Raw genomic sequence first — 18,972 nt, forward strand, 5'->3', positions numbered from 1 at the left:
ATCGTGTAAATTGTTGGAGACTATTTATTGTAACAATTGAACAGTCATCCTGCCTAAGGTTTTTCCGTGGTTTTCCTAAGGCGCTAAGACAAATGTCGGGATGAGCCCTAAAAGAAATGGGCCACGGACCTGCACTCATATCCCCATGAATCTCCCTAATTAACAATCACATCTCTCCCCCCTCTTCGCAATTGAGCCATCATATAGCCAAATGGCTGGTCTCGAAATTGAGACAAATCAACAAGGCTCATGACCTCCAACATAATAGCCAAATTGGCTAGTCTCTTATATGAGACAACTCATCCTGCCTAAGGTATTCCGTGGTTTTCCTCAGGCGTAAGACAATCGCGTATGTGGTACCTAAGAGGTTACGTCCAATTTCGGCTTCCCCTTCAAAATGTTCTAGAGCTCCTTCAGGGGAGCAGCGTAACCCGGAGTGAGACTAGTGGCCAACAGGCTTGGAGCTCACATATTTAGTTTTGTACAGCCCCCAACTCCTTGCAAGGACGCGTTTTGCGTACCTTTTAAATTTTCCTCCCAATTCTCCTTCGATTTTTCGATTTTTTCGAGTCATCTATATTTCGGAAGTCAGGTCTTCCGTATAGAAATCCAAGTTGTATCTGGAACACTCTTTTGTTCAGCATAGTATAGCTGTTGACAGCAACTTCAACAGATAGATGGCAGCAGCAATCGGACACTTGAATTACCAAATACATTGTAAACAGTTCCGAGTTCCTTCACAAACAAGCATTCTTTAGTTACGCTTTACTTTTGCAGTCTCCAAGCTGTGTAGTGCTGAAGCTGACTACAGCACTTTCCCGCGTAAAAATAGCCAATCAGAGCAGTGATTTCAGCTTCGCACATGCGCATAATTGTCTACATTCTCATGTGGAGTTTTGAGTAGCACAACGAACCCCCTGAGGCACTAAAGAGCGAAGAGCGAAGACTAAACACTTTATAACGCGTCATGAACATAACCACGGGAAATTGTCAAATGACAGATCAAATACTATGGTATTGCAAATAAATTATTTGAGCAAAAATTATCATTGTGCTGTAGCACTGTAGCACATAAGGACGGGCCGCCCCTGCGTCAGTCCCACAACATATAAAGCCATATTAAAGATTTTGATGTTGTACACATCGTCAGTTTACAAGCAAAACACATTAAGTCCGAAATATTACTTCTGAGAAAAAGGCGTTTGAAAATTCTTCACATACCGTAACACGTAACTGAAGCCTCAAAATTTTACTTTTAGTAAATTGTTTCTCTTCATAGTATTTATTTTATTTTCCAATTGTACGTTCATACAAATCCATTATGTACGTTAAATACGCCTTTTTATCAGAAGTAATACTTTTTGCTTAATGTGTTTTGCTTATAAACCGACGACATACAGTACTTACAGGCAGTATTTCCAACAAATAAACTAAACTTTGTTCTAAAAAAACCTACTGAAATGAACCGACATTATTATTATTAGGCTTGTAATGTTGGGGACCGATTATACAAGTTGACTGCAGCATGGTAAATAGGCCGGGGACGTGAGCTAGTACGAGGACATTGACTTGGTTCTGCGATCGATTACGCGAATAACAGGATGGAACACAAACAAATCTGGACAGCTCTAAAAGAAAATATACGCTATATAGCATTACAAAGATATGTTTTTACGTATCTTTCGTTATGCGCAGAAGAATTATCATAGAATTATTCTTGGGTTTGAGTGTCCTCCTTTCTTATATCCTTAACATATCCTTAATCTTCAGGCTGTGGAAATCATTCCTGTAGACATTATTATCAACATTTTTTAGGCCTAATATAAGTAAGTCCATAGGAAAAATGCATCTTTGCTCCAACGAAAAAGTCCCCAGAGTAAAAAAATACGTTGTATTGGAAACTTATAGACTTAGGCTATACAGTGTATTTACGGGCTGGTGTTACAAACTTTCAGGGATGATGGGGAAGGGCACATGTATCAATTTGAGATAAGGAATCCCGGTCCGGAAATGACTAAGTCGAAAGTTATAAGCAAAAATAATTGTGTGGAAATGGAATTGTAATTTCACACCACGTGCCCTCCTTCCCTTAACCTTTGGAACAGTCGTGGAAAGATGGTATGGGCCGGATGTCTCCTACGTGGGTACTCGTCCCGATTCAATCTGTGAGCTTGTCTACTGCCCCCATTGGCTCATCCGTATACGAAAATCAGGTCTGCTTATTCTGCTCTCGTGTACTCCTCCATTTCACTAGGACTGATCGACTGGACACTGCAACTTGTATACATACACTGCTGTCTACAGATGTGCATATCAGGACCGACCATGTCCGTTACACATTACGCTATCTGCATTGCTTTAGTGTAGTTTCCTGTCCCCACCCCTCAGACAGCGTACTGAACGGAATACTGTAAGTAGACAACGTAAACAACTTCAGATGAATACAGTATGTGTAAGATGTACAGATAAATACACATAAATAAGGTGTACAGAGGAATAAAATTATTTAATTTCCAGACAACTATTTTTGCTTGTAACTTTCGACTCTGTCATTTCCGGACCAGGGTTCCTTATCTCAAATTGATACATGTGCCCTTCCCCATCATCCCTGAAAGTTTGTAACACTAACCCGGAAACACTCTGTACAATATCAAGTAGCCTGGGATAAGGTAAGCCATATGATTCCTCACAGTCTGAATGCTGGATGAAGGAGGCGACGCGAAAACGGATATTTATATTTTTGAAGTTGAGGTAATAATAATAATAATAATAATAATAATAATAATAATAATAATAATAATAATAATAATAATAATAAACTGCCATATGAATTATTTTCATTCGTGGGCATTTTTCTTACAGCTTCTTTTTTTCTTTTTGCAGATGACAGAATGTGGTCTCTGTTGTCGCTGCTGCTGGTGCTGGCCACAGTAACGGCGGGCAACTACCCGGTGCTGGATGTGGCCACCACGATGAGGATGTTGCTCGTGCCAGTGGATACGAAAGTGGGATCTGCCATCTACCGCCTCCGAGGAACGGATTCGGACTTCGACTATCCACTCCAATTCGAGTTTATTGGTAAGAATCCTCATTTCTAAGGATTGTAAAAATTGTTCCGTTTTGAAAATTCAGACTTCTCGTCTTCTCCATTGTGTTATACGGTTGCCTGCTTGGTGCATCTTTCGCCATGCACATGGATGGGCAACTCGTGCTCCCAAAGTACTAAAAAAACCTTGAAAGAGAGAAAGACAGACGGAGTCAGCCGCAGCAGTTACAAGTTGTTTTTACAGGGACATCATTTTATTTTTACTAACATTTCTAATATTAACCTGGCTATGAGAAGGGTCATGATGAGTTATTTAATTAGTAGGAATGAGTAGGGCGTATTGTAAATATAGGAAGAGTAGACGAGCTAAAAGTAGGACTAGACTAGATAGGTATCAGTAGGACAAAAAAGTAATATAGATAGATGTAAAGTGATGTAAAGCAAATATTTAGAGGGTAGGCTTAGTTAAGACTATAGTACAGTAAGTGATTGTAGTGATATGTTAAATAAGTTGGTCTGTGAAAATGATGACTAGAAAAAGTAATTGTTACGTTGTTATTAGGAATAGGAAATAGTAGAAGGTAGGAGTAGGGGGAAAGAAGGAATATTTAATAAACGCAGAAATATGGGAAGTGTGGTGAACGAACATGAAAGACTTAGTGGGTGAACATTAAATGATGAAGAGATGTCGGTCATTAACATCGAGTATTGTGCAAGTTGTAAATAGTATATGGAAGGGACTGCTGGCCCGAATACTATATAATGTGAAGGGCCAGCAGGACCAAAGGTTTGAGTGAGAATAAACCATACCATACCATACCATACCATATTAACCTGGCTATACCTTTGGCTTAAAGGTTGTGAATCGGAAACACCGTTTGATACCCCCTTCCACTGGAGTTCGATGATACTGGTGTAAGATACAAACAAATCACTTTACTAGGTAGTAGTTCATCCATTTACGTAAAGTAGGAAATATCGCAATTTTGAGTTTGATAATTTTCATTAGGGTTTTCTTTAATCAAAATACAGTACTGCGTTAACAATAAGTGTTTTTACTCACGAACTGAGCTGTCCGTTCGGACGTATTCATTATGCAGCGCATATTATACTGTCTATAGCACATTAGCGTACAATATAGAGAATGACGTTAAATTGAAAAATAATCATAATATGGATATTTAAACACATATTTGAAAATGATGGCCGTTCATTTCTATACAGGTTTCAGTTCTTTTTTGCATATTATTGCACTATAGACTATTGTACCTAATTCCAATTACCAGTTTCGTCTTTCGTACTAGTAACTCATGTTGAAATAATTCTGTACCTACTCTATAAAAGAGTAGGCCTACCTTACATACTGTATATTCAATCTTCACTTCTGTCCGATCCGAAAAGATAAAATTATTCAGACATGCTATTTATTATCCGTTCAATTGGTTTTGTCGAGGGTCGTAGAAAGGAGGGAAATCACGTGACGGTTAATTACTTAACGAGGCGTTTTTATTTAAGTTATTTTAAACAGTTATATAATATTACATAGACGTCCAATTCCTAACAGAAATTAATGTTTTCAGAAAAGAACTAAGACAGCCCAGCCACAAAGGAACGGGCAGAAGTGGGTGGGGGAAACCGGGATGCGACATAGGCAAACGGACGACAGTACCTGTGCGAGAATATGATTCAATATTGAAAGCGAACATATTTCTGGAACATACTATACTCACTAACTCAGTACTGTTTGTGTTTCCTAAGACCGTAAGGCGACTTTGACTGTATACGCTTGGTTCTGTGTGGAGAACGGTTGCAAGTTTACTAGTAGAGGGGGTGGGAGTGAAGTACATTAAAAAACTCAGGTACAATAAAAATTGAAGTAAAAATAAAATAATGTCCCTGTAGTTTCGCTGCAAAAGCAGTTCATTGCCGCGGTGCGCTCTGACGACTCATGCAGGTGGTCGTGATATCTACCCCATGATCTGAATTTCAGAATGAAGCATGGTACAATAATTATAGTAATTTTAGACAGACTGACTTAAACACACATAACAAAATTATATTATTTCCTATCTTTGTAAATTAGTTTAGTACTGGAGAGACAAACTGAATACACCTTTTCAAGTGACAACAATCATAGATGCAACACTTATTTATTATTGTTAATATTTATTATTATATGTCTTATTTGAAACATAGAACGCGAAAATTTACAAGTCTTTATACATTAAAGAGTATAACTCTGTTCTCAGAAATGTAACAGTCTGTATTCGCAAACAAACACAAATTCAAGGAAGTATTTTTTAAATGTCACGGCAGATGAAATAAACTTACTTATAAGCTCTTTCTGTACATTGAGATCTTTTACACTTGTTTCTTGTTTTAAAATCTGACTCAAGCACATACAGTAGGCCTATATATGGAAGCAAAGAGTATATTTGAAAATTCTGACTTAGGCAGCATTGCGAACTGTTCGATTCCTGTTTTCGCTGGAATCTGAGTGGCGTGCTGTTCTGTAGATTTGTCAATTCAAGCTGTAAACTTTCAGGATCTTCTATCGGCTGTAAGCCAAAAGAATTTCTGAGAAATCTCGATTCCTTGTCAATTGTCACTGTTTCCCCAAACGTACCAGTGAATTCTGCTGTAGGTCTTGAAATAGGGCCCTGTATTTGATAAGAAGATTTTCTTATCACTCTTCAAGATAGTTTATAGTCAAAGAAAGTGAAGTTGTCTATGTTATACATGATACAGCCACATTTCAAATTTATCCGTAAATGCTCTTAGCTAGTCGATCATATGTTGTGCAATTCTGTAACTCGCACGCACAACGTGGTAACGATATTTGATCAGTCTCACCTTGTTGAGATCCCATTTTTATCTTTAGCTATTCTAAAGCAGATCTAGACAGTATTTCTTTACTAAAACCTTCACAGTGTTTATTTGTAACATAAAATGACATGCGTAAGAAAGTTAATAGAACATAATACAATCTTTACCTCCCTTCTTAATAAAAAATCTTTCTCTTTCGACTCATTACTAAAGGGAAATGATCTGGGGATTATATTGTTTTTCACTTAAAACGAGCCGCCACTTACTGCAGACGCGAGCAAACTTGCATACAGACACTACAGTACAGAGTCCGTTCTACCTGCACTGAGGTTGTGTTCACACTTCGAGAGCACGAGTTACCCACCCACGGCCGTGCAGATTTCACAACCGCCATCGTCACTTTATTCGACGTCGTCGTCATCATCATCATCATCATCATCATCATCATCATCATCATCATCATCATCATCATCATCGCCAACGAAATAGATTCTCGATCGTTTTTGATCAAGTAACATTTGAAGCGTTGGCCAATAACGGTCTACGTTTTACAATCTGCTAACTGTGTAGAAGGAACAAAAATGTTACATCGTAATTCCGCTCACAAAATTTACTATCGGACGGGCAATATAGACCGTTATTCCATCAATATGTTTTGTACACTAAGCAAATTATACGAATGTATGTTATTGAAAGTCATATTACACACATGGAAGTTTGTAACATTTTTAACTCCACAGAAATGCTACTGGGGAATAATGACAATAAACAGTTTTATACAATCAGAATATTATGTAATGTACAAAATCAATTAAAAGGTTAAATTATGAACAAAATCATTGACATTTATTTTTAAATCCTATATATTCGTATTAATATGAATTAACTCCATGTAATTTATTAAAGTTACACTCAATGCCATATTATGAACAAACATACAATATTGATCAAATAATAACACTGTTATTAGAAAATAACTGCAGGATTCAGATGTAGGGACACCATTAAATTAATGAAAGTTGTAACAATAACAAATTAGTAAAGAAAATTAAATATTACAGTTGAGAAATTGTTGGGGGATGGAATTTGAACGCCTGTCTCGAATATTCAGTATCAATCCTAACAGATGGCTTATCTTTTAAATATAAATTTGATTAATAATGAAGACAATAACAGTCACAGTTTTTAAATGCTGACTGCAAGAGAGTAATACATTTTAAACAGCTCTTCTCTGACATCAAGAGCAAGCTGTGAGCACATCTCCTTACAAGAATTTCCACAAATCTGTTCCGGAAACGAAATACCTTGACTATTACACTCTTACTACGTCATACTACTTTTGACCAATAAAACGGTACGAAAGGACGTATTTCGACCAATCATGGCTGCTTATCGCACAATTTTATCGCGTCCCTAGCATTTGTTTAATTTTATCGCGTCCCTAGCATTTGTTTAATTTTATCGCGTCCCTAGCATTTGTTTCTTTGTTTGCCAACATTTGAAACTGCGCTGGTCTGGACGTCAAAAATATATATACAATTACAAACCACTCCAGTCGATGCACAGCAGTTTCAAATATGACTCGCATTGGCATTCAAGAACAAGAATTAATAAAAATCACTGATCATACCTATCCATCTTCTGAAATCCGATTTACAAATAAATGAAGAGCACCATTCGTAAATCCTGAATAGGTTGAATACACCATGTAGGCCTAAATCAACGTTCCACTTCTATTACGCACACGTCCAATATAACATCAATTGAACCACCAACCACATTCAAATTAGAAAATTGTACATTCAATAATTATTCCTTTTAAAATTATTCATTCTGAAATCCTGAATAAGTTGAATACACCATGTAGGCCTAAATCAACGAGTTCCATTTCTATTACGCACACGTCCAATATAATATCAATTGAACCACCAACCACATTCAAATTTGAAAATTGTACATTCAATAATTTTAAAATTATTCATGTTTATTTTTTATGTCGTCGTCGTTAATTAAAACTTTTCTAACACTTGTGTATATTAGTTAGGTTATGTTATAGCTTCTGCTATATGATATTATGGATATTCACGTATCAGAGATTGTTTAATATTAAGATTTATTGAAAATCATCTGTCAAGTGACGTTGATTACTGGGATTCGGATAATTGAAGTGGAATGCAACTGTCTTAATAAAAATGAAACTGAATCAACAAAGCTTTCTTGACTAGTAACCGTCTACAGAGTTCAATGAAGATTCTATAGTTGGCACAACTGCCATCCAGCGTAATGGTGCAATAATAAATTTGAAGACAGGTTTATTTTCGTAAGTCAATTAATATTTTATTGTATTGGAGCACTTTGTTACTTATAATCTTTATATACTTTCTTCTAATCGTGTAATAGTCAATTAAATCCCAATCGAGTTTTGATTTTCTCTAGATAAATCTGCTCGTGTTCCACTCGCAGATTTATCGATAAAATCAAAACCTCTCGTGAGATTACTGTTGATAAAATTCTAAGATAAACTATAGTGGCAAAACACAACATAGACTGACTAACACTAGGTAAAGTGTAAATTAAAATTACAGCTAATAAAATTAAAAAAAAAAAATAACAGACAGGAACTTGCATTACTTGGAGGATGTTTCGCACTAACTTGCGACTTCGTCTTCCTTGTTGTATACTCAAGACCACTATCCCTCAGCGACTTTCGTGATGCATCTTTCCACTTATTAATACTAACTTGTTTGGATCTTTTTCTTTTTTAGATTTATCTAGCCGGTCAATATCTACCGTAGAAATCGTCACTCTTGCAGTCGTCCATTTTACGTAATAAATCAACCGAAACCTGATACACAGAGTTCAAGTACCCAATATTCGTAAAGAGAATAAACTCCCGTGCAATACAATACAAAGATTTATTTTCAGTCAATGACTTTACTTTCTATAAAGGTACAAGTCCTTATATTACATAATTTAATACTGTATTAACGTTTTCGTCGGTCATGCCGACATCATCAGATACAACTTTTTATGCTGCAATATCATCTCTAAATGAATACATGTGCCTCTATGATCAAAAATGCAATATACATTGATAAACATAAAACATATTAAAATCAACATGGTTTGGGGACATCAATATTACTTTTCTTATGTAGGCTAAATGTAAATGTGTTTTTAACTAATTGACAGTAAGAATACATTTACATAAGAAAAGAAATATTGATGTCCCCAAACCATATTGATTTTAATATGTTTTATGATTATGTCTCGTGACCAGAATATTGTACGAAATGGAAATATAAAAATTGGAGATTTATCCTTCGAAGGGGTGGAAAAATTCAAATATCTTGGAGCAACAGTAAAAAATATAAATGACACTCGGGAGGAAATTAAACGCAGAATAAATATGTGAAATGCGTGTTATTATTCGGTTGAGAAGCTTTTATCATCTAGTCTGCTGTCAAAAAATCTGAAAGTTAGAATTTATAAAACAGTTAGGGTCTATATTACCGGTTGTTCTGTATGGTTGTGAAACTTGGACTCTCACTCTGAGAGAGGAACATAGGTTAAGGGTGTTTGAGAATAAGGTGCTTAGGAAAATATTTGGGGCTAAGCGGGATGAAGTTACAGGAGAATGGAGAAAGTTACACAACGCAGAACTGCACGCATTGTATTCTTCACTTGACATAATTAGGAACATTAAATCCAGACGTTTGAGATGGGCAGGGCATGTAGCACGTATGGGCGAATCCAGAAATGCATATAGAGTGTTAGTTGGGAGACCGGAGGGAAAAAAACCTTTGGGGAGGCCGAGACGTAGATGGGAGGATAATATTAAAATGGATTTGAGGGAGGTGGGATATGATGATAGAGACTGGATTAATCTTGCACAGGATAGGGACCGATGGCGGGCTTATGTGAGGGCGGCAATGAACCTTCGGGTTCCTTAAAAGCCATTTGTAAGTAAGTAAGTAAGTAATGTATATTGTATTTTTGATCATAGAGGCACATGTACTTATTTAGAGATGATATTGCAGCATAAAAAGTTGTATCTGATGATGTCTGCATGACCGACGAAAATGTTAATACAGTATTAAATTATGTAATATAAAGACTTGTACCTTACACATATAGAAAGTAAAGTCATTGACTGAAAATAAATCTTTGTATTGTATATCACAGACTTTTCTGAAAAAATTATTCAAAATCCTGTGCAATAACTTTCGATACGATGTAAACAACTGGATACGCTAGAAGTGACTAATGGCATAGACCACTGTTCCAACCAAGAAATTCATGGTTGTAACTCGTGTAGAAGCGCCTCTGATACAGATATTGAAAAATAATTTTTGTGACAGCTATGTAAGACTATACAGACCATTATTCCATTAAAAACCCGATTTTGAAAAAAAAATCGTAACATAGACCGGTATTCGGCCCAACGCTTCATTTATATAATAGGCGTAGGTTGATAATCACTCTTGGATGTCTCACTTTTGGGTGTCCAACAAGTCTCTATCTCATACTTAAACGAATTGCACTACAGTGGTTTATTTCTCATACGAAGCGAACAGAAAGTATAGAATAGAGTGTATTGTGTATAACTTTCTAATTTAGATTTTTATTTAAAACGTTAAATAAAAATATTACGCATATATCACGTAATATTATGCATCTAATTTACAAAATGTATTTTCTTAGGTGTGCAGAATGCGACAAGATGTAAATTTTTCTTAAATGGTAGTCGACATTTGTTACTTTTTAAAATCTGCTCACAATTCTGTATGATATTTATTTAATTATTTATTTATTTAATACTCCTGCCTAAAAAGACAAAGTATAAAATAACAAAGAATATAATTTTATACACATACAAATATTCTGATAAATTTTACAACAATGAAAACTAATAATATACGGAACCGAAAATCAATCTATTAAAATTTTAAATTAAAAATCACAAATACCTAACTAAAAGATTCATTTTAAAAACGTAACGACATTTCCTTGCCTTAAATCAGCGGTGACCAAAACTCGAGCTGCAGTGATTACATGCGAAAGACAGCCTATGAAGTAAGGAGACGGAGGAAAGGTACTTGGCATGAAAACTACAACCAGTGGTGGTTCCTGTACTAACATCTTGATCAATCCTGCGGATAAAAATCTCAAGCTTTGCTGTGTCAGTAATGTCACTGCTGTCATCAAGAGCCAGTCAATAATATACGATTTTTCTTGATTCTTTTTTTAACCTTCCTCTTGAATATCACCAGGAATTTTCTAAATTCTTTTCTCGATACTTGGTCGAGAAATTCGTAGTTTTTCAAAATTAAAAACTTCTTTTGAGAAATTCTGTTCTATTAAAAGGCTTTAGAGCACGAGATATTTCAAACCCCATTAGGTAGCTGACTTCCTTACATTTATTTATCTCATCTTTCTCTTCCTGGCTATGATTTAAGACATATCAATTTTAGTAGATTATTTTACGACGCTTTATCAACATCTTAGGTTATTTAGCGTCTGAATGAGATGAAGGTGATAATGCCGGTGAAATGAGTCCAGGGTCCAGCACCGAAAGTTACCCAGCATTTGCTCATATTGGGTCGAGGAAAAACCCCGGAAAAAACCTCAACCAGGTAACTTGCCCCGACCGGGAATCGAACCCGGGCCACCTGATTTCGCGGCCAGACGCGCTGACCGTTACTCCACAGGTGTGGACAAGACATATCAATTCCTGGCGTTTAACAGTTCGTTGGCACATAATATTGAATCAATTTTTCTGCATTAATATTATTATATGAATAATTAATAAATAGTTACCCTCATCTAAAGATTAAGAAGATTAAAATTGAGATAAAACCTAACACTTTTATCCTTCTAGGGAGAAGATCTAAAAATATCAATATTCATGCACGTACAGAAGAATTATAAAAACATATACTTATTGGTCAGTAATAATAATAATAATAATAATAATAATAATAATAATAATAATAAATTATTCAGCGTGGCAATTAATGTTTCTATATACTCCTAATTGAACCGTTGGGCAAAGTAAACATATTACATTTTTTCCAATAGAACAACGAAAAAGTTCTCTTTCTCATTCTTTACGAAACCACCTCTTACTGCTTGTAGAGACAGAGTTTGTAGAGCGACATGATACCGCCACTGCGTACCTTCAGTACGTGAATGAAACACAGAGCAATGTACAGGAAACTTCTCGTACCCGTTTGAATGTCTGTGATCACACGATGTAATCACGACACCCGCTCTGGTCACCGCTGCCTTAAATTGTCATTGCTCAATTCAATTCAATTTATTAAGCCATTAAACATACAGTGATAGGCTTCGTCACAAAAAAACATATATTTGAAAATAAACATATAATTGAAAACAGTAAAGTTTAATTAGAATGAAAACACAAAACATTTTGAAACTCTAAAATTAATGAAAACACTTCACTGTTAATGTAATATTTGTAACTAAATGTAAATAACTTTATTTACTTATTAAAAAACAATTTCGTATGAATTTATGTTAAGAAACTCATCTACAGAGTAGAAAGGATTAATTAAAAGCCAATTACAAAATATAGCTTTGAAACTATTGGTTGGTAACTTACAATATTGACTGGGAAGCTTATTATAAAATTTCATCCCCATGACAGAAAAATTTGTACTAGTTTTATGCAATCTACAGTATGTAATATTAATTTGTTCACTATTTCTAATTTCATGATCATGTATATTGGCTATTAATGAGTAATTGTCTATATTTTGCAGAGTGTAAATTTATGACAGTTAATATCTGTGATTGTTTGAAAAGAGGTCGACAATGTTCAAGGTAGTTTGATTGACATAGAATTCTAATGGCTTTCTTTTGCAAAATGAAGACACTCTCAATTTTGCTACCATTTCCCTAAAATATTAAGGCATACCAACTCAGTGTCTCTGACGCTGCAGGTGCTGGAGGCGATCCTGTGGCACACATCGAGACTCTGCCGTGCTCCAGGAATCATAGTTTCTGCGAGGCCAACGTGATCCTAGCCCGATCCCTAGAGCTGGGACGCGTGTACGACCTGAAGCTTCGAGTGAGGGACACCCACGGCGACAGCACCACCGTCGAGTGCACCATCAGGCCCACCAACAGCTCCACGCCTATCGACACCATCTTCCCGCACCTGCCAACTCTCATCGTAGTTCCAGAGGTACTGACATACCGGTACTTTACGTGACTTATTCTTAGCTTCATTGAGCCAATATCATGAGTAGCGGTGTGGTGCTATTTGAAGGCCTGTGGTTTTGTCACTTGATCCGACTATAGATCCAAAATCACAGCTCCGAGAAATCGCTATCTCAGACCGATACGTGGTTCATAGCAATGGCGACTGACGCATTGTTCTCGCCAAGCTTAGACGACCTCACTCACACCACTTTGCTGACTCGTGCCTTATCCAAAATTTAATAATAAATCATACGGTGCATGCCTGTTAGTTATGCAGCGTTGTCACATTATGACTCTGAATTAGCCCAGCCGCTGGGCCGAGGCAAGTACGATGTTTTTAACAGAGAAGTTAGTAGTTGTCTCTTGCGGCAAGATAAGCTGACCTCTCTACTCGGGCTGAGGCCGTCTATGTTTGGCAACGCTGTTATAAAGCAATTCAGTTATCGGACGCGGCCAACTGCATAACATAAACATCGAGAGCATGTTGATGTGACTTCTTTGACTTCTTTCCTCTGAGCTGGGGTCGTCTTAAGTTTGGCGAGTACAATACGTATACAGGGTGATTCACGAGGAAGGGTAAAAAATTTGGGATGTGAATTCTGAAGTCATTCTGAGTCAAAAAGTTCATATGAATATAGGTCCCTTCTCAAACGGTTACGGAGATATGGCTCTTTGATTTCACAAAAACTTCTAAGATTCCATTTTACTAACTCGAATTTAGAGACAGATAATGGACAAGTTTAAAGTTTGTATTCATGTATGCATACATACCTAATATTCTAGACGTCGAGGTCGATGTTTTCGCACATTTTCAAAGGTACCTCCTGCTTCAATACACTGTTCCGCTCGGGCGTGAATCGCGCTCATCGCGCGGGAGAGCTGCACGTAACTGTTCTCTATGTCGCATCCAAAATACGGTCGATTAGCGCCTCTCTAGTTTCCCCCATCCTTTGCTATACCAAGTTTTTCATCCAAGTAAGTACTCTTCGATTCAGCGACGGCACGCAAGGAACTTCCATCGCACAAACCATAAACATACACAATATCGGCGTATTCTGTAGTCGAAAACTTATAAGGCATCTTGAAAAACACAACAATTCCGATAACTGTACCTGTATAACTACTGTGCTGTAGGTAGCTGACTGGACTGCTGTAAATTGATGATAGTGTAGGCTATTTGTGTTATCTGCGGGTTCTGTGTCATTACATCAGACAAGGGCAGGCGATTGTACATTTGTAATCCCCCACCACCCGGTTTCTTCCTCTTATCTACATCGTTCATAATGCAGATTCCAATGTTACGTCATTCATTGCGACCTTGACCTTGTCTCACGCCTCGTTTCACGTCAGCAGCATATGGTAACGTCTGATTCACATTGGGGCAGGACGTTTTACCAAAAAAAAAAAAAAAATGCATCTAGCTCCGCCATCGTTCGAAAACGGACCTATGTTCATATGAACTTTGTCACTCAAAATGGCCTAAGATATCGTATCCTAAATATTTGACCTTTCCTCGTGAATCACCTTGTATATGGCAGCTCCAGTGTTCAGATAATTGCAAGTCATAAGACTAAAACAACAACATATCTGGGATCTAATTAATTATCCTCACACTCTAGGTCAGAGGTCAATATCGGCAACCATTTGATACTCAATCCAAGCGCTATATTCTTTCACGAATGACTCACCTTCGCAAACATTCTTTTGCGAATATACACATCGCGATAACACAGGTCAGTGTGTTTTCTTTTTAGTATACAGCCGCGCTAATCACTTTTGTTAATATAAGACAGGCACGGGCATAGATGGGGAAGTAGGGAGGACGCACAAAGAGTGGGAGGTTTGAAAACAGGTTTGATAGAAAAAAAGAAAGAATACCACTACAAGCAGTGGAGTGTTATAATACCGCTCATCTTTTTATTTCGTTCTCTATTTTTTTTTCTGGGTAAATTACGACATTTGTATTAACACTTGTTTCAAGCATAAAAGTAATGTTATATTTTTGAAATGGCATATTAGTAAATATAACAGAATAATCACCGGGTTCGATTCCCGGTCGGGGCAAGTTACCTAGTTGAGGTTTTTTCCGGGGTTTTCCCTCAACCCAATATGAGCAAATACTGGGTAACTTTCGGTGCTGGAACCCGGACTCATTTCACCGGCATTACCACCTTCATCTCATTCAGACGCTAAATAACCGAAGATGTTGATAAAGCGTCGTAAAATAATCTACTAAAAATAATCACCGGTATATATTTGATTTATTTAAAATTTAAGTTTTAATCATTCACCATAAGACGGTAGAACGCTTGAACTAAAGCAATGAGAAAAAGTAATAAATCAATGTAATATCTTAGCGGCTGCAATACAATATACAAATTTCTGTTGCTTATGTTTGACCATACAGAAGATTTCGTGATGTTCATGTGTGAGAAGAATTTCTCACAAACATGCGTAGATCCAAATACAGTAATCAACCTAACTCCAAAATCATGCATATGTGGGCATTCCCTGAATAAATAATTTCCTCTAACAGACGAATACTCATTCCTGTTGTCAATGTCATGTTGAAGTTCAAATTATTTCCATTTGTAGGCTAACTCGAGGGGAACTTCAATATTTTCTACTGTAAACGGATTATAAAATAAATTAAATTACTTTTCTAAATTTCTGAAATCTTGGAGTGTTTTTTTAATGTATTCTTGTAACTTTTTCAACATTACCGCATTCTTTACGTCTGTCATTTGAAATATATTACTTACAACAACAAAAAATGGCTTTTAAGGAACCCGTAGGTTTATTGCCGTCCTCGCATAAGCCCGCCATTGGTCCCTATCCTGTGCAAGATTAATCCAGTCTTATCATCATATCCCACCTCCCTCAAATCCATTTTAATATTATCCTCCCATCTACGTCTCGGCCTCCCCAAAGGTCGTTTTCCCTCCAGTCTCCCAACTAACTCTCTATATGCATTTCTGGATTCGCCCATACGTGCTACATGCCCTGCCCATCTCAAACGTCTGGATTTAAAGTTCCTAATTATGTCAGGTTAAGAGTACAATGCGTGCAGTTCTGTGTTGTGTAACTTTCTCCATTCTCCTGTAACTTCATCCCTCTTAGCCCTAAATACTGTATTTTCTTAAGAACTTTATTCTCAAACACCCTTAATCTCTGTTCCTCTCTCAATGTGAGAGTCCAAGTTTCTCAAGCATACATTTGAAATATATAACAAAGCTAAGCCCTTGGGTTATTTTAACTATTATTAATGTTATTATTGTGTGCAATTAAGTTACTGCTGCCACCCGGTGTTGGCCCATCTGCAGTGTAAATCTATAAAAGGTAAAGGTAAAGGTATCCCCGTAACATGCCATGAAGGCACTTGGGGGGCGTGGAGGTAGAGCCCCATGCTTTCCGTGACCTCGGCACTAGAATGAGGTGGTGTGGTCGGCACCACGCTCTGACCGCCTTTTACCCCCGGGAAAGACCCGGTACTCAATTTTATAGGAGGCTGAGTGAACCTCGGGGCCGTTCTGAAAGTTTGGCAACGAGAAAAAATCCATCTATACTAATAATAAATCTGTAGCCGAAATTTGTCTGGTAATTTTCGATTTTCCAAAAATAATTGGTCCTAACATATATAATTAACCGCCCTGAAACCGAAAATCGCTTTTTTGACATTTTTGTTTGTATGTCTGTCTGTCTGTCTGTCTGTCTATCTGTCTGTCTGTCTGGATGTTTGTTACCTTTTCACTCGATAATGGCTGAACCGAATTATATGAAAATTGGAATATAAATTAAGTTCGTTGTAACTTAGAATTTAGGCTATATGACATTCAAAATATTTTATTTTAAAGAGGGGTTATAAGGGGGCTTGAATTAAATAAATCGAAATATCTCCCTTATTATTAATTTTCATGAAAAATATTACATAACAAACGTTTCTTTAAAAATAATTTCCGATAAGTTTTATTCCATGCAAAATTTTGATAGGACTGTTATTTAATGAGATAAATGAGTTTCAAAATTACAATAACAACGCCATCTAAGTAAGGCGGTGTAATGAAATAAAAAATAAATGACTTCGTCTATAAGGGGCAAGGGGCCATGGACAACAACAATCGAAAGCTATGAAACATACGGTAGCCTACAGAGAATGTTTCTGTGTTTGTATGAAGTAATATCGGAAGCTAAATTAACCGATTTGTATAATGAATTATTATTTCACCATTGGAAAGTGTAGTTTCTCTAGATGGACATAATGCTATAATGTTATTACAGTAACTTCTGAGTGAATTGAGGACAGGTAAGATTAAAATAGCTTCTTATGCACAGAAAACTTGATAGGCATTCGATGCCTGTATTTCCTAAAATAATTTTTATGACGAAATGAGTGGTCTCTGGATCAAAATGATCGCATTTTAATTTTTTTAATACAATTTAAATTAAGTAACATAATAAACGATTTATCCTTCTATCAAACACGAATGTTCCCTGGATCAAATGTCCTATTTTAATTATGTAATTACTTTATATTTATTTCTAACGGGTGCAGCGGAGCTCACGGGTACGGCTAGTAATTACAATAAAATTATTATTATTATTATTATTATTATTATTATTATTATTATCAACGCTGTTGTGGAACTTTATTTAAATAATAGTTACGCATGTCGGTCCAGGAATTTAATTCCGTATTTCTTAGAAATTCACTCTGTTCTTTTGTACTCCTTACTTCAGAGGAATAGCACAACAATTTATTTCCCATAAAAATTTCACGACTTTTAACTTTCGCCAAACGATTCACCAACTTTCTTACATAGGCTAAACAATATCGACATAATTAGCTTCTTAATAAATCTTCTGACGCATTACTCCAAATGCAGGTTGGAAATAAAACAAGAAGCGTGTCTCAGCAGTTGGTTGACAATTTGACAGTAATTCATAATTGACTATTCTTTTCCGCGGTCCGTGCCCTCTTGGCCCACACGTTCTGGTGTTTCGCCTGCGTGACTTGTTGCTGCTGTGCAAGGAATCGATGAAATACTGTACAACTCGTGACGAAAATATCTCTGCCAGTGATGGCAAAGTTTTATGGGAGCGGGCCAAAAGAAAGAGGAAATAAATGATGCGGACCAACATAGTTTATTGAAAAGTTACAATGTTGAGTTATATTTTATAAACCTATTGTAATATTAAGGCCTGTTTGCCTATTACTCAGTCGATACTAAGGGTGTGTTATGAGGGGAACAGGGAGCTTTCATAGTCCCGGTTGTAAATTCGATGAGGTGACTCTCAGAAATGAAGCTAAATGTCCATCTGTAATTCTGCTTCTAACACTACTTTTTCGAAGTTTCAACATATAAAATATTTGCTTACATATGCGTAAATGAAGTTAAAACATGGTGATGACTAGGGCTAAGATTTTGATGACCTATAAATCATGAAAAAATGTCCTAAAACAATGCATTTATGACCTAAAAATCTTTCAAAAATGCCCTAAAAATTGATCTTACATATTTGGCTTAGTAGGAAAAGAAGTTTTGTACTACTTAATATTTAGACTAGTAATTAAATTAAATTTTACATAATTTTTTCTAAGTAGTACACTTTAATCAATTATTTTACCTGATGTAGTTTCCATGTATGATCGTTCACCTCTGCTTCGGCATGTGGACGTGAGGTCAGCATTCAGCTGATCGGTCTTGGCCCTTCATGGGCTGTAGCGCCATGGATTTACTTTACTTTTAGTTTCCATATAGTCTACCACAAGGCCCTCTTATCCGGAATTAGCAGGTATAGAGGAGTCTATATTGAAGGGGTGGTTGGACTGATCCATTACATGGGGTGTACTACGTTAAAATGGCAATATTTGT

General features: G+C 36.4%; 1 protein-coding gene across 1 annotated transcript in view; it reads left to right on the forward strand.

Annotated features, from left to right (window-relative positions):
- Window positions 1-18,972, forward strand: part of Cad86C (Cadherin 86C) — a 164,381-nt gene that overhangs the window by 74,385 nt on the left and 71,024 nt on the right. Inside the window, exons 2-3 of the mRNA XM_069842133.1 lie at window positions 2,884-3,078; window positions 12,838-13,082. Coding sequence (XP_069698234.1) covers window positions 2,892-3,078; window positions 12,838-13,082 — 432 coding nt within the window. The 5' untranslated portion in view covers window positions 2,884-2,891. The remainder of the gene's footprint in view (window positions 1-2,883; window positions 3,079-12,837; window positions 13,083-18,972) is intronic.

The sequence above is a fragment of the Periplaneta americana genome, chromosome 12 (genome assembly GCF_040183065.1).
Source record: "Periplaneta americana isolate PAMFEO1 chromosome 12, P.americana_PAMFEO1_priV1, whole genome shotgun sequence".
Taxonomy (NCBI): domain Eukaryota; kingdom Metazoa; phylum Arthropoda; class Insecta; order Blattodea; family Blattidae; genus Periplaneta; species Periplaneta americana.